The sequence below is a fragment of the Pseudophryne corroboree genome, chromosome 6 (genome assembly GCF_028390025.1).
Source record: "Pseudophryne corroboree isolate aPseCor3 chromosome 6, aPseCor3.hap2, whole genome shotgun sequence".
Taxonomy (NCBI): domain Eukaryota; kingdom Metazoa; phylum Chordata; class Amphibia; order Anura; family Myobatrachidae; genus Pseudophryne; species Pseudophryne corroboree.
In genome coordinates this window covers 565,026,796-565,043,011 of record NC_086449.1, presented here as the reverse complement: position 1 = coordinate 565,043,011, position 16,216 = coordinate 565,026,796, and the positions used below count along the sequence as shown (strand labels likewise).

Genomic DNA, 16,216 nt, shown 5'->3' with positions numbered 1-16,216 from the left:
GGCATCAGAAGCCGCCTCTTTAATATAGCGAGAAGCTGTGACAATATATGACAAGCATTGTCTAGCATGGTCAGAGGAGATATCAGCTTCTAACTCCAAGGCCCATGCTTCAATAGCCTCTGCCGCCCATGTAGCTGCAATAGTGGGCCTTTGTGCAGCACCCGTGAGGGTGTAAATCGCTTTTAGACAACCCACGACACGTTTATCCGTAGGCTCTTTTATATACGTGACGGTAGTGACAGGTAGAGCTGAGGAAACCACCATCCTAGCCACATGTGAGTCTACTGGAGGAGGCGTTTTCCAATTCTTAGACAGCTCTGGCACGAGGGGATAGCGAGCCAGCACATCTTCTTTTGAGGCACAAACATCGTACCCAGGCTTTGCCAGGGTTCCTGACGTATATCCACTAGGTGGTCAGAGTGAGGTAAAACTTGTTTAATCACATTCTGACGCTTGAACATATCTGGTTTCTTAGGAGGAACGGATGGCTCGGGATCATCCGTAATCTGCAGAATTAACTTAATAGCCTCCAAAAGATCAGGAACATCCACATGTGAACTACCCTCCCCATCAGCCGTATCTGAGTCAGAACCTGTGGGGTCAGTGTATGTGCTGTCTTCATCAGACGAGGTGTCAGTGACAGCAGTGGATTGTGAGGAGACGAGCGCCCGCTTAGAGGACCTCTTGGCGAGCGATGGTCAGACTTTTTAGTAGTCAGGGACTGGTTCAACTTCTTTAATTGAGCAGATAAATCGTCCGCCCACGGTGGGTTAGCTGCAGGGACCACATACGGTTGTACCGGCATTGGGGGTCCCATAGGGGGTGTTAGTTTATGAACTAGCGTATGCAGAAGCGTGGAAAAAGCGGCCCACGGAGGTTCAGTATGTGCCTCAGTTACCACAGTCCCACTGGGGGGCAAGGAGCCCCCAGAACAAGAGCCCACAGCTGCTATATTCTCCCCATATGTGCCTGTGGCTTCAGCAACACCAGCAGTGTGTTCCGCCCCAGAACCGTTACCCTCAGAAGCAGACATGATATAACTTGCAGTAAAATTATTAGCAGCACTATATCCCTAAACCCAAACCCCTGCGTAGTGTAGTCAGCACCAGCAGAGATAAAGGAGAGATATGGTGACTAAATCACAGAGAAAAATACGTAATACAGTATATCTTTGTGAAAATCCTATATTAAATAACACCTGATGCACCAAGCCCCCTCATGTTATAGAATATAGGGATAGCAAGTTGAGTGAAAGACACGAGATGGACACCACTCAGCTATCAATGCACACACAAATAGTCACAGTTTGTACAATGCAGAGGTTATTACAGACAATAATACTGCACTGGACTAGCTTACACAGCTATATAGTCAATAGATATAACACTACACAGTAAGAAACTGGGAAAAGAAAGAACTTAGCGCTTGGGTGAGAAACACTGCACTGAGATTGTCAGCAGCCTCCTGTTATAGGGAATTGCCAATCCCTAACATAAACCACTAACCAAACAAATTAACAGGTGGCGCTTGTCAATCAGTTGAAATAAAAAAACATTTATTTAAGCACAATGAATAAGATTACAACACACTCCCGGGAGAATAAAAGAATGTAACAGAGTTCACAATAATAAAAATGTGCCCTATAATAAGGCTGCTTATTTCATTCCTCAGGAAACCAGTTATAATTTGATGAACTTAAATGCACATGTTAAATAGATAACTGCGCCCAGAGGATTTGCACTATCAGTAATATATTTTTGATGCAAACAAATTAAAATATAAAATATATATGTGTAAATAATTAATTGATTGATATACTATCATAACAAAAGTCACTCACGTCTTGGTATACCAAAAGGTACTGAATGAGTCACAAATCCACTGCAGTTGGTATTTAATTGTAAAGACACTTTGTTGAATTACCTCCGCTGGGCAGGAGCCTATTCTATCCTTGCTCCCTGGTGTCGTCCCGCTGTGCTGTCAGGGAAACGCACCAGAGCCTCAGCGGGTAAAGTGTGCTGCGCCGTGCAGTGTGCCTCACCGAGCTGTGCAGGTAGATTACACTGCCTCCGGTACCTCCGCACTTGCAGACAGGAGGCTGTTTGAGCTGATATTCCGGAGTGCGCCGGTCTGCGCCGGGTTGCAGGGAAACAGCACCGATGGTGACCACTTCCCCAGATGGCGTAGTTGGCCGTAGCAACGGGGATGGGAAATGCAGTGCAGATGCAGGTGCTCCCGGTGGTGATGCTGTAAGAGTGGGCTACTCTGCACGGACAATGCTTTGGTGCAGCGGCTGATGGGAGTGTGAATCCTTCCAAGTAGAACCTGTGTCCTTAACGCGTTTCAACGCCAGCAGGGCGTCTTTTTCCAAAGGCAGGTATGTCAGAGGGTAGGAGTGTTCTTAATTTTATACCTGTTCCTCAGGTGCAGCTATTCTTTGGTAATTAGATACCAGCTGTCTCTTATATCGTTAATTAGTGCATAGTCTAATACACTTCTAACATCATCAAATCAGTGCATATATTAAAAAAGACATCACTATATTAATATAACTTAGGTGACTCCATCTAATGCATATTATAACGTACATTTAATGCATAGAAACTAAATAGTAATACATGCAAGTGCATTATAATATATGAGACTGGGAATGCTTATCATAATTTTTTAATAAGGTTTTTAAAAAGAAATTACCCATGCAATTATGGCGTCATACCAATTGCATATTTTTTCGTATATGCAAATAGATTTACTCTGTTTATTGATTTACAGAGCTATAATGAGGGAATTCTTTTTCTTTTTTGTTTTGTATATATTTTCTTTGCTTGTATTTATACTCAGAATTTATATTGGAATGTTTGAAACATCCAAAAAAACCCCAATGGCCCTACTACTTGAATGATTTTGGGCCCTAGGAAACGAAGACAGGGAAACAAACAGAAAAAGATATATAGAGGAAGAGACGTATAGTGAAACTTATTTATATGATACAAATAAACCTTTAAAGATGCAAGTTTTTTCAAAGAAAAACGAGCAAGCAAGAAACCGAAAAGGGGATACAGCAAGTGTTTCATATATTTTGTACTAATTTAACCAATTTCATCGACACTGCATAATTTATGAGATGATTATGAAAAATATTTCATTTTAAAAAACTCCTAAAAGGTATTTTTTAGCAATATTTCTTAACAAAAAGAGAACAGAGGAAAAGAAAAGAAGAAATACAAAGAAGGTATACATATATGTGTGTGTGCGTGCACCGACACTAGTTACAAATGAACTGTGCACACCCACACATATCTGCATAAATTAAGCTTTCCATGTGTTCTCATGAGAATAGCTCAAAAAACTAACAGAGCCATTCCATGGGAACTACGTGATTATATGCAATATGAGATGCATGTTATACAAAAAATTCCTTTACTAATGAACCCGAACTACCAGATCTAGGTAATCATATTAGTTGATACTGGTTGAATGTATGTTGCCATAAATAGTTTTACACATCCGTATCCACATTAACACGTAGACACAAATGGGCAATATATTGTTGTAGAACTGGCAGAAAAATGCAATCCAACAACCAACCACTCAAATGAACTCTAAATCAATGGTTTCATTCAAACCCTGGGGGTTTAATGTCTGCAGTTTAAGAATCCATGCTGCCTCCTGTCTACATAGGGCTCTAAATCGATCACCACCTCTACTGGTTGCTGGAATATGTTCAAGCCCAATTAGCTGAAGGCCTGTTGGATCACCTCCATGTAGCTCAGAGAAATGGCGAGGTACACTGTGATTTATGATGTTATTGAGAATGTTCCTTCTATGTTCCATAAATCTGAGCTTCAAGGACCGTATCGTACGACCCACATAATATAAATGGCAGGGGCAAATTAATAAATAAATAACGTATTGAGTACTACAGTTGATAAATGTATCAATTGAGTATTCTTTTTTCGAGACACTTGATACTACTTTTTTAGTTTTGTTCAGAACAAACGAACATGTTGTGCACTTTCTGTGGTTGCAACGAAAAAAACCTGTGACCGCTGGTCCAATGAGTGTTCTTTGTGTATTTTTTAAAGATCGATCTGATTGTCCTTTGAAAAAACTAGGGGCTAGAATATTACGCAGGTTTTTTGCTTTCTTAAAAACAATCATAGGTGTTTTATCTAGATGTTCCTTAAGGACTGGATCGGTAAATTATAGGGCACATTTTTATTATTGTGAACTCTGTTACATTCTTTTATTCTCCCGGGAGTGTGTTGTAATCTTATTCATTGTGCTTAAATAAATGTTTTTTTATTTCAACTGATTGACAAGCGCCAACAGTAAGAAACTGGATGTATATCACAGGGTAATTGTACTATAAACCCCTGACTAAATGCACTCTTTCTTACTAACACTGACTAAAAAGGCAGGTAGAATACTTAAGTGTCATGTAAAGGCACAGCGCCGACAACCAGGCGGCTTTACATAGGAGGATTTGCCCAAGCAGTCCCATGAACAGTGAGCTGAGGAGTAATGGCGCCGCAGACACTGACAGGGAGTGAGGAAATGACAGAGATGCAGCTCCAGGGCGGGAACACTTGCTGGAAATGGCGCCCTGGGGCTGGGGGAGGGGCTTCAGGTCTAAGCCTTATCCCCATTGCTGGCAAAACCACCGGGTACTGTGGGCGATATTAAAATCGGTTTTAAGAGAAAACCTGACCTGCGCCCATGCCCTGCTGATCTAGTGGGATCGCCTGTATCCACAGTGTCCACCGCCAGCGCGTGGCGCGCCTCCCACTGACCGCGCCAGATTGCGATAAAGACCGGGTCCCGCGAGCGGGACCCACTTACCACCTCCCGAAGCGCGGCCACGCGATCCTGGAGAGCCCCAGCCGTGTGTGCCTAACGTGAAGTAAACCGGAGCCTCCGCTGTAGCTACCCGCCAACCAGGGCTCGGGAGTGTACAGCGCCGCTGGGGAGAGCTGGAGCTGCAGCAGTGAATGTCACAAGACATTTACCACCGCTGCTGCCCTTGAAGTCTTCACTTTTTACCTCATAAAAAAGCTCTTCTTAGGGCTGCTTGGAGCAGCCCCTCTGTTAAGTGCCTGCTTACTGCAGCACCAACTACAAAACTGAGCTCCTGTGCTGGGAGGCGGGGTGATATAGGAGGCGGTGCTGTGCATTCTGGGAACAGTCAAAGCTTTGAGCCTGTTGGTGCCTCGGATCAAGATCCTACTCTACACCCCATTGTCCAGACTTGTGGAGCCCAGTGTACCCCGCAGCAGAAAAATAACTTATTATATAATTGTATTCCTGTGAGATGGACACCATTCTTCTTTTAGTACCATAAACTTAAACAGAGCTGCTAGAGTGCTACTATTGGCTGGCAGGAGAAGCAGCTGTTCCTGCAGGACAAAGGGAGTCATTCAGAGTTGATCGTAGCGGTGCTAAATTTAGCACAGCTGCGATCTTCTTCCCTGACATGCAGGGGGACGCCCAGCACAGGGCTAGCACGCCCCGCATGTCAGTCTGGCACTCCCTCACAGAAGTGCAAAGGCATCGCACAGCGGCGATGCCTTTGTATTCAAGAGTAGCTCCCGGCCAGCGCAGCTTTAGCGTACTGGCCGGGAGCTACTCATCGCTCCCCGGCCCGCAGCGGCTGCGTGTGATGTCACGCAGCCGCTGCGGCCCGCCCCCCGTTCGGTTCGGCCACGCCTGCGTTGGCCGGACCAAACCCACGAAACGGCGGCCAAACGCTGCCGTTCCGCCCCCTCCCGCCCAGCGATCGCCTCTGCCTGTCAATCAGGCAGAGGCAATCGCATCCCTGCTATGGCCTTCGGCCGTCTGGCATGCGCCGGTGCACTACGGTGCTGGCTCATGCGCAGCAGGGACCCATTCGCTCTGCTGCGTTAAATCGCAGCGAGCGAACGGGTCAGAATGACCCCCAAAGTCACTACAGGTGGAAGCAGAGTTCTGTACCTGGCCTGGAGGTGTGTGGTCAAAGGGTTATGGATCAACCTACATTAGGTCAACAGTCAGTAGGTCGACCACTATTGGTCGACACACACGAAAAATGTTGACACATTAAAATGCTCGACATGGGACAGGTCAACACATGAAAAGGCCGACATGCCATTTTTAAACTTTTTGGGTGTCAATTTTTGTGTAACATGACCAGGAACCGCAATTAGTGCACCACGTCCTACGTGGATGGTAAAGTATGAAAAAGTTAAATTAAATTTTATTGTTTTAAAAGCCATGTCGACTTTGTCATGTGTTGACCTGTTCTGTACTGACCATTTTAACATGTCAACCATTTTCCTGTGTTGATCATGTCAATGTCAACCAATAGTGGTGGACCTATTGACTGTCGACCAACCATCCGGATACTGGTGAAAGCAGCACCTGACTAGACAGGCTATATCAGACAATACCTAGAATGGGGTGTAGTATGTTATGCCAGCGCTTGGGATCCTGACCATGAGCATGCAGGCAGCGGGGTGAGCGTAAAAGAGCCCCCTGTGGGCTCGCTATGTTCGCCACGCTGCGGGCACGGTGGCGCACTACGCTATTTATTCTCCCTCCAGGGGTGTCGTGGACACCCCAAGAGGGAGAATAGTTGCCGGTATGCCGGCTGTTGGGAATGTGGCGTCAGTATGGTGAGCGCCGCAATCCCGACAGCCGGCATATCAAATGCCTCCCCCTAGAATGGGTTCGGTCAGTCAGTGGTAAAAGCACCCTCCTATAATAAAACCGTAATCTGGCAGCTTGGTTCAGGTAGTGATGGTGGAAGCTTACATACATTCTTACAATACGTAGGGCATTATTACTTCAAGGTGAAGGAGATCAAGATCTCTAAAGCTCACAATGCTTTAGTTATGCCCACAGTCTCATTACTAATCTTCAAATAAAATATGTTATAGCTAAACACATAAAATAACAATTATAATTGTAAAAGGTCATAACAAATGGATTTCCATACTGCATGAATTATATCTACATACCTAAAAATAGCTGCTTCATGAAGTAAAAATAACATAACAGACAATCTGCAGGAACTTCACAATCAGACCAGGAAAGGCTCAGAGACCATAAAAATGTAGATAAGTGACATTCTGCAACACTCGGGTTTACGTAGTGCATACACCTAACCACATACAATAAATAATAAAAGCAATCTTCAATCCTGCTAAGCCACAATGGCACAGAACCTGAGCAAGAAACGTACGGGAATCACTTCAGCTGAGCAATTTCCTGTAAGAACGGGATGCCGAATGTACCAGGGTATTGCTGCTCAGACCACATTGGGACTTCATGCTGTAGTGGAGTCCTCTTTGGGAAAAACGTGTGATGCAGATCATAGTTTAGTAGGCAGCTTAAGGATTCCATGTAAACATCAGCAAAACGAGACAGTCGCCTCAGGAAATATGTTGGATTATGATCAGTCCTGAATATACTTCCAAACCGAGGGTTGAAGATTTTTCTTGCCATGTCCCTAAATCAGAGAGAGATTATTAGTCAGCAGCAATAGATATGGCATTTATAGCCTAGAACAACTAGACCAGAAGGTGTAAATAAATAAGTATAATCATGGTAACCTCTGAAGACACTAAAACAATAGATCACAATACAGAAATGCTGACCTCAGTTCTTGTCTCTCTTTTATCCAGTCACGCAAGACCATCTGTGACTCAGCGTCTCTGTACACCTAGCAAAGACAAACAATCGTGAACCCTGTGCACAGTGACTACTTGTGAGTTCGTGCACTTTCAAGTGCACACACATTTGCATACCTATAAACTTTAAAAATAAGTATGCACAATCTTATATTGCTCATCAAAGGCCTGATTCTGAGTCATCTGCCGCTGATTTTTCATCCACCCTAGAATATGCCCTAGAATATGCCAATGTGGCTATCCGCTCATCTGTGTGAATAGCCATGCATCTGCATGTGCCTGAGTTGTGCCGACGGCTATTTTTCTCCCTGCAGTCTCAGTCATTGGTATCAGGACTTGCAGCCAGCCTATGCAGATTGCAAATTGTCACAAGCGTGGAAGTCACATGACGCAGCTGTTCCCTGCATCCGAATAGTTGCTGCCCAGTTACCACACAAAACACCTCTTTCACGTTAGGCTCTGCTCGCTTCAGATGCGACACAGAGAGAGCTACCTGCTACTGTGGACGCATCATATGTAGCATGCACAGACTCCAGTTTTCAGTGTTAGACGCATGGCAGAAAATCGTGAGATGCACAGTTTCTGCAGATGCCTCTGACTCAGAATCAGGCTCCAAACATCCAATCATTTAGCAGCAGAGTAGAGTTGTTACCAGGCCCCAATAATTCTAGAGCAGTACATTTGAAACGGTTATATGCATGTACAATGACATCAATTAAATGCAGTATCTGCATAGTTATGTATATGTGCTGCCCTCTATGTAAAAGGTAAAAAGAGTATATACCACACAGAACAGTCATAGTACAGTGTAGCAAGGCAATCATTAACACATAAGTAAGGAAAACAAACATGGTCACCAAGAAAATGGTGGCAATCTCGCTTGTATTGCTTAGCATTTATTATACATGTAGAATAATATTTTAAAAAAAGTAGTGTTTAATAGAACTTATTTTACACAGGATTGTGGTCTACAAAATTTGAAACAAAACAAGTATAATAAATAAAAATTGATTATATCTGTTTATGATGGCTATTCCTTCAAGTTTTTTTTCCAAAAACAAAACCCTCAGTGTTTATTTATTATACTACTTGCAGAAAAAAAAACAGACTAGGGAAGGAGGACATAAAAACATGATTAACTTGTAATAGGGTTTTACCCTACATCTGTATTTTCTAATACACACTTGTCTGCTCTACTTTGCAGATTGAGTGCTTGTCGCACAAGCACTGTGTGGTTGTGGTGTTTGGTTGAAATTATAAAAACAAAAACCTAAATTTAAAAAACAAACACTAACTTTAAAAAAAAAAATCTGTACATCTCATCTGTGCATCTCATCTCAAAGTCATACCATATAATACCTCCTCTACCTTAACCCTATTAGTGTACCTGGTGCCAAATTGTTTGACAATAGAAGTTATTGTAAAGTAGAAAAACATAATAAAAACAGTTACTCTTGACTTCCTGTTCAACTGAGAAAGCACTAGCCAGGCATGAGTCTTTATTGCTATACATTGTGTAACACACAATGGTGACCGGTAAAAACCTGTATAGACGGGTCCCAACAAATGTGACCACCTTTCCAAGAAGAAAAAAAAAAAAAAAGAAGAACCCATATTTTTCTCCAAAATAAGTTGAAATTGACAAAAACATCCATCATGGGCTATTCTATATTCAATAAAAATCAGATTTGTTCACGTTGGTATTTATTGATGTTTTACAGAGCCTCTAAAGCCTTACTATCATATCTAATCATTGTTTATTTATACACTGTATCACCCCTATCACAGTACACCAAGATACAGTATAGGATTTATATTATATGCATGAGCCTTATTTGATAAAGTAGAAGGTGACGTGATAAGTCATACCAACCCATAAGAGCTTTCACTTTACATTTATTTAAGAGAGCCTGCTTAAAAATCTGATTATATGAACATTTGTGCTGCTTGTCACAAGTTACAGAAATCTAGAGCACTCCTTCTATACCAGACTTTCCCAAGCTCCAGTCTAGGTTTTAAGGCTATCCATGCTAGAGTCTATAAATAGTTTCATCAAACTGACTGACGTACTAATTAAATCACCTGTGCTCAAGCATGGATATCCTTAAAACCTGGACTGTAATGGCAGAGTTTGGAAAACACTGTCCTATACTATCTGACACATACCTGCATACGCTCAAGTAACCCAGTTAAACCTTGAAGCCAGGCCATGGTCTCAATGTACTGTGAGGTATTCATGATGGTAAGCTCCGATTTCAGTTCTGGTATAATGGCACCTGTCCTCCATCCATGCTTTAAGGTCAGATCCTGGTTAATATGTAGAGAAAATCACAGTAAATGGTTTTTGTACAACTATGTATTGCAGACATTAGCGTTTTGATAACCAGATTTCCTACTTCAGCTAAACAATGTGTACCAGAAATAAAAGCAGAAAGTTACACAACAGTTGCTGTGTGCAATATGATTAAGCTAGGTCCAAATAAATCTAGGCTGACCGTATATGTATATGATGTGTTCCAAACAAGACATTTTTTTGGGTCTGTTGTACCGTTAACTTCCAGAATAATGCAAAAACCTGACAAAGGGGACGATTCAGACCTGATCGCTGGGCTGCTAATTTTGTTGTGCTACGATCAGATTGTCGCTGCCCAAGGGGAGTGTATATTCGCTGTGCAAGAATGCGATCGCATGTGTATGCCGAATTGTTAAAAACCACCTCAGTCAGCGGACAGCTGCAAATCCATTCGCAGCTCACTCACCATTGAATGATTTGCCCTGTGTGTGCAGCATGTGTGCAGCCCAGGATTTACTCCTACAGTGCGATCAGAACGGGTTGATCGGGGCCGGAGCGGACATCACACACCCTCCGTGAAAACACTTGGGCACGCCTGCGTTTTCCCTGACACTCCCAGAAAACGGTCAGTTCCCACCCACGAACTGCTTCCTCCTGTCAATCAGTATGCAAATGGCTATGCAATTAGAATTTTCGCACCAGCCTGTCGCTGACCGGCGATGCCTGTTGTTGTTTGCCAACGCACATGGATTCTTCCATTACAAACTCCATCAGTTGTGATTTGTTAATGATGCAGGAATACGCTGTTTCACGCCATATCCCGGAATCTCTACAGTTGCTTCTAGCTGATGTCCTTCCTAACCATACAGTCTGTACCTTGTGAAACATTAGGAAACTCACCTTTTTATTCCTAATAGTTCCTGCGAAATATGCCTTAAAAATCAATCACCTCACTGCTCTTCTCTAACCATGGTAAACCATATATTATGACACTGGCACGGTAACAGCATTTAAAAAAATAAAATGGAACTAAACATTGCAATTGTGTCTGAAATTGCAGCTAGACTTAGCATCTCAAGCTAATCAATGGTTAGATGCACTCTCTAACAGAATCTATCCAAATAGTACCTGTTACTATATAGACATGGGCCTCCATCTATACCAGACCCCCCCCCTCCCCCCGCCCGCTTCACACATCAATAGTTTTCACTGAGTTGTGCAAACAACTAAATCTATGTGAACTGCCATTTATAAATGCAAAATGTTCAGGATCCGATATATCAATTTATGCTGGATTGTTAATATTGTATTAATATATAACTTAATACGGTGGTTCCCAGGCTGGGTGCCATGACACCCTAAAGTGCTGCAGCAAAATTACAAGGTTTTCTCAAGAAACCGATACAGTCCCAAATCAAATGATTTGTGCTGGCATCTTTGTAGACTGAGCCGCTCACTTCCTGCTGCCCTAGAGACGCAGTGCATGGCTATTAACACAAGCTGAACTACTTATTGGGGGTAATTCAGACCTGATCGCTCGCTAGCGTTTTTTGCAGCGCTGCGATCAGGTCAGAACTGCGCATGCACCGCAATGCACAGGCGCGTTGCACGGGTACAAAGCGGATCGTTGCTGTGCGATGAGTTTTACGAAGAATCCATTCGCACAGCCGATCGCAAGGAGACTGACAGGAAGAAGGCGTTTATGGGTGTCAACTGACCGTTTTCTGGGAGTGGTTGGAAAAACACAGGCATATCCAAGCGTTTACAGGGCGGGTGTCTGACATCAATTCCGGTCCCGGACAGGGTGATGTGATCGCAGCGGCTGAGTAAGTCCTGGGCAACTCAGAAACTGCACAAAGTTTTTTAGTACCGCTCGGCTGCACATGCGATCGCACACTTGCGCAGCTAAAATACACTCCCCGGTGGGCGGCGACTATGCAAACGCAGGACTGCAAAAAACAGCTAGCGAGCGATCAGGTCTGAATTACCCCCTTGTGCATCCCACCCCCTCCTTTCTATTCTTCCACACGGTTTCCTACACAAAGAATCCTGGCAGACCTCGATATATAAGGGTATTCGGTATTCCCTCTACTCCCTTGCCTAGCTACCCCACCCCATTTGTATCTGTCACCTTCATTGTGTTAGTCTTTGTTCTCCAACATGTATAAATGTATGGGTACCGTCTCTCTGTGTACCAGTTTTTTGTCTCCACATATGTGCCTCTCTGTCTCCCACTTTGTGTGCACAGCTCCCATTTTCCCGATTTCATAGGTCCCCCTCCTTTTTCTTCCATGTGCTCCTACTGTACAACCCACTATCTATTTGCACCACACCTTTTCACACTCCCCCTCCCCCGGTCTTCTGTTGATATGATAGACAGTAGTGCTGGTGGCTACCAATCAGAAGCTACGTAATCAAAGTAAAGCACAACCTTCCCTACCACCTATCTGAACTAAAGCATTACGGTTACGCAGTTTTCTTATATTAATTAGTTTTTGTGGAATATCTCAATACGAAAAAATGCACTGACTTCGTAAATAAAGGCCTTACCGCCAAATCACTGTATATGTGATCACCAAAGTATAAAACTTTTGATCCTCGCCAGCCTGTAAGCTTCAGAAATTCAAACAAGTTACCCTATAGAAAGTTAGGGAAAAGATATAGTTACTGCAGTATAATCAGAAAACACTTAAAACAATAAATTAAAGCTTATCTAGATTATCTATATTTCACATAATAAGAAACAGGTAACAAATGACACAACTAACCTGTTTGTAAATCGAGCCTTTTTCAAGTTGATGAATTTTATCCCATAGTAAAACCCCTCTATCTGTAACCTTACGGAATGGTCTGAAGCAGGGAGGAAAAAAAAAATATTTCTTAGCATAAGCCATTTTAATGAGCTTCTGGTTATTTCACAGGATTCTGCCAAAATACACCCTAGTGTGCATTTGTCTGTATTTTTGTAGTAGAGAACTATAAACTACAATGACGGACTGATATGAAAGATTAAATGTTTTGGGTAAAGCACAGCATAATACAGTGCATTATTATTAACAATAATAATCAACAGCACATAACTGATTTATGGAATCCCCATTCTCACATACCGCCTTTTCTAGATAAACTACTACTCCTTTCTTGCTTTCTACCAAAATATTTGAATGAAGCCCCCCAGTGCTTTTGAGCATTGGGTTAACTCCCAGAGGCAGTGAAGTTTGTATTATTGATAAAATGTATTGGAATTAAATGGTCTTACTGGTATTGTGTAACAGTACTTGCTGATCAAACAAATACAAGAAGGCCAACTAAATTTTCATTCCGTTACTTTACCACCAAAGTGCCGCGCTGCGTGCACAGGCATTCTGTCCTAATCTGGGAATGAATATGTAGCTCCTACGCTGCACTGTCTCAGGTTAAGCAATATCTTTAAAAAGTGATCATTCTCCAATTAAAAAATAAAATAAAAAGAAATTTACAAAAATACCTCCACTACAAGGTTTTGGAGAACACACTTAAAATAATTATCGGGATAAAGAAATAATGGCAATCAGGGAAAAAAGAAGGTCAGAAGTGCTATGTAAAACAATAAAAAAATAATAATAAAAAAATAAAAAGTACAGTAAAAGACGCAGTGCAATAAAATCTGCCTGTGAATAGAGATTGCAAGTCTCTAAAAAAAAATAAAAAAAAATTGTACCCCTTTTACATCGCACAAATAACCCGGTATCGACCCGGCATATTACCGGGTCGACACAGGTCAGTGTGCGGTGTGAAAGCGCCAAGTCCAAATTCCCGGGTCGCCTGACCCGGTAATTCAACCCAGGTTATAAGCAGTGTTATTCACGGGTTGAATACCGGGTCAGTGGCTGCGAAAACGGATTCCTGGGTCGATGCGACCCGGGCCCATTTACTAGATAGGGAGAGGCGGCGCGGAGATGAGCTCATCTCCCAGCGCCGCCTCCGCCCTCCGCCGCTATGGCAACCGACCCAACATATTGCCGGGTCAGACAGACAGCTAAAAGGGGTAGGAGAGTCTCTGATGCCGGATCCCACCTGGTAACGCCCCGTTTCCAATTCCCGGATGGGATCCGGCATTGGAGATGTGATAGAGGTATTACTGACATACAAAAAATAAATTACTGAATAAAAGCAAAATTATTTTGCTAGAGTTATGAAATGTTATAAACATGATTCCACTGTAGATAGAAAATTCAGAAAATTAATCTAAGCTTGCAAATTGAAGTTGGAGCCTAATTTCCTACAATCTTATTTCCATTAATGTAATCAGTGATCATTACCTCCTTTTATCATTGAAGAAATTTGGTTTGTCAGCTTGGACAATAACAACATCAAAAAGATCCCTCCAGTCTTTTCCCACAATGAAGTTCATTCCTTTGTTCCTGAATGGAAACGATGCAATAATTAAAAGAACTAGTTTTCCGGATGGTTAATATGTTACAGAAATTGTGCAGTAAATGGTTTGATTAATGGTTTTTCTAAGGGGAAAATGTAAGTATAATTAAAATGTTCTATCCACTTTTGGACAAGCCACACTCTTTGACTTATGCTGCTTTCAGATCGCAAATGCCGGATCCCACCCGGTAAGAGAAACGTGTCCTTACCGGGTGGGATCCAGCATTTGCTCTTCTCTGCTGGCTTTCCGACCCGGCAATATACCGGGTCAGTTCCATAGCAGCGGGGTGCGCAGCAGCAGCAGGGGCGGGGGTGGAGGCGGCGCTGGGAGATAAGCTCATCTCCTGCGCCGCCTCTCCCTATGCTGTGAATGGGAGCCGTGTCGCATCGAAACGGCACCCATTCACACTGCACCTGACCCGGTATTCAACCCAGTAATAACCCTTCTTTTTAACAGGGTTGAATTACCGGGTCAGGCGACCCGCTAATTCGGCAAAAGTACTTTCACATCGCACACTGACCCGTTTCGACATGGCAATATGCCGTGTCGATACCGGGTTATTTGTGCGATGTGAAAGGGGTATTACCATCATGTAAGCAATATATTTTATTGCCATTACCTGGGAGTTGAGCAATACTGCAGATCACAGCACAGGATGGGGTATATTTACAGAAGGTCGATTTTAAATCGAGTTAAAACCGATATGGCGCTTGAAGGGTTAAAAACACATTTACAAACATTTAAAAATCAATATAAATAAAATCTGTTAGTAAATGTGCGTTTTAACCCCTGAAGCACAACATTAATTTAGATTGATTTACAATTGCTCTAAAAAAATTGATTTAAAAAATTGACCTTTAGCTCCATTCATCCAGTCCTCTTGGGCGGAACTGAATAAGAGCACAGAATTCAGCTTTATTACAGAGTTGGAGGAACAGACTTCATGTGCTGTGTACTGCAGTACAAATAGAGAAGGTCTTGAGGATCCTGCTACATGGGACAGAGATACATAACACTGCACATAGGGGGTCATTCCGAGTTGATCGCTAGCTGCCGTTGTTCTCAGCGCAGCGTTCAGGCTAAAAATCGGCATTTCTGCGCATGCACCGCAATGCGCACCGTACAGGTACAAAGTCCTTTGTGGTTTTGCACAGGTTCTAGCGAAGCTTTCAGTCGCACGGCAGAACGCAGGAAGATTGACATGAAGTGGGCGTTTCTGGGTAGCAAACGACCGTTTTCACTTAGAAAAATGCAGGCGTGTCGGGGAAAACGCAGGCGTGACTGGGCGAACGCTGGGCGGGAGTGTGACGTCAAAAGCCATCCCTCCGTCGTTAGATCAACGCACATGAAGAGTAACTACAGGGCTGGTCTTGTTTTGCACAAAATGATTTTGCAGCCGCTCTGCTGCACAAGAGTTTGCACTTCTGCAAAGCGAAAATACACTGCCCGGTGGGCGGCGACAATGCGTTTGCACGACTGCTAAAAGTAGCTAGCGAGCGATCAACTCGGAATGACCCCCATGACCTTCAAGATGAAGTACTTAAATAACTACAAATCATTTTCTGAATGCTATCATACACAATCTTAATTAAAACACCTTCCTAGGGGACTCTGGAACAAGCTGACACTAGGCTATAGACGGGTGGATGTAGGGAGCATGGCACTTTTAATTTTAAAGTACCATGAAAGCTCCTACCCCTCTATGCCCCCTCAGCCCTCAGTTTTAGAGTTGTGCTGAGGGAGCAGGTCACACTTAGCGGAGCTTCAGCCTGAATTTATTTTATTTCTTTTCTCTTTTTTGTTTCTTGGCCTCAGGATAACCCTTCCCCACTTATGTGA

At 43.0% G+C, this 16,216-nt stretch overlaps 1 protein-coding gene across 2 annotated transcripts in view; it reads right to left on the bottom strand.

Annotated features, from left to right (window-relative positions):
* Positions 1-7,099: 7,099 nt before the first annotated feature.
* NT5DC3 (5'-nucleotidase domain containing 3) overlaps positions 7,100-16,216 on the bottom strand; it is a 172,477-nt gene continuing 163,360 nt past the window's right edge. For both annotated transcript variants that reach the window (XM_063927787.1, XM_063927788.1), the window contains exons 9-14: positions 14,262-14,363; positions 12,729-12,810; positions 12,511-12,597; positions 9,834-9,974; positions 7,635-7,699; positions 7,100-7,486 (exon numbers count right to left, since the gene is read on the bottom strand). In XM_063927787.1, coding sequence (XP_063783857.1) covers positions 7,225-7,486; positions 7,635-7,699; positions 9,834-9,974; positions 12,511-12,597; positions 12,729-12,810; positions 14,262-14,363 — 739 coding nt within the window. In that variant the 3' untranslated portion in view covers positions 7,100-7,224. The remainder of the gene's footprint in view (positions 7,487-7,634; positions 7,700-9,833; positions 9,975-12,510; positions 12,598-12,728; positions 12,811-14,261; positions 14,364-16,216) is intronic.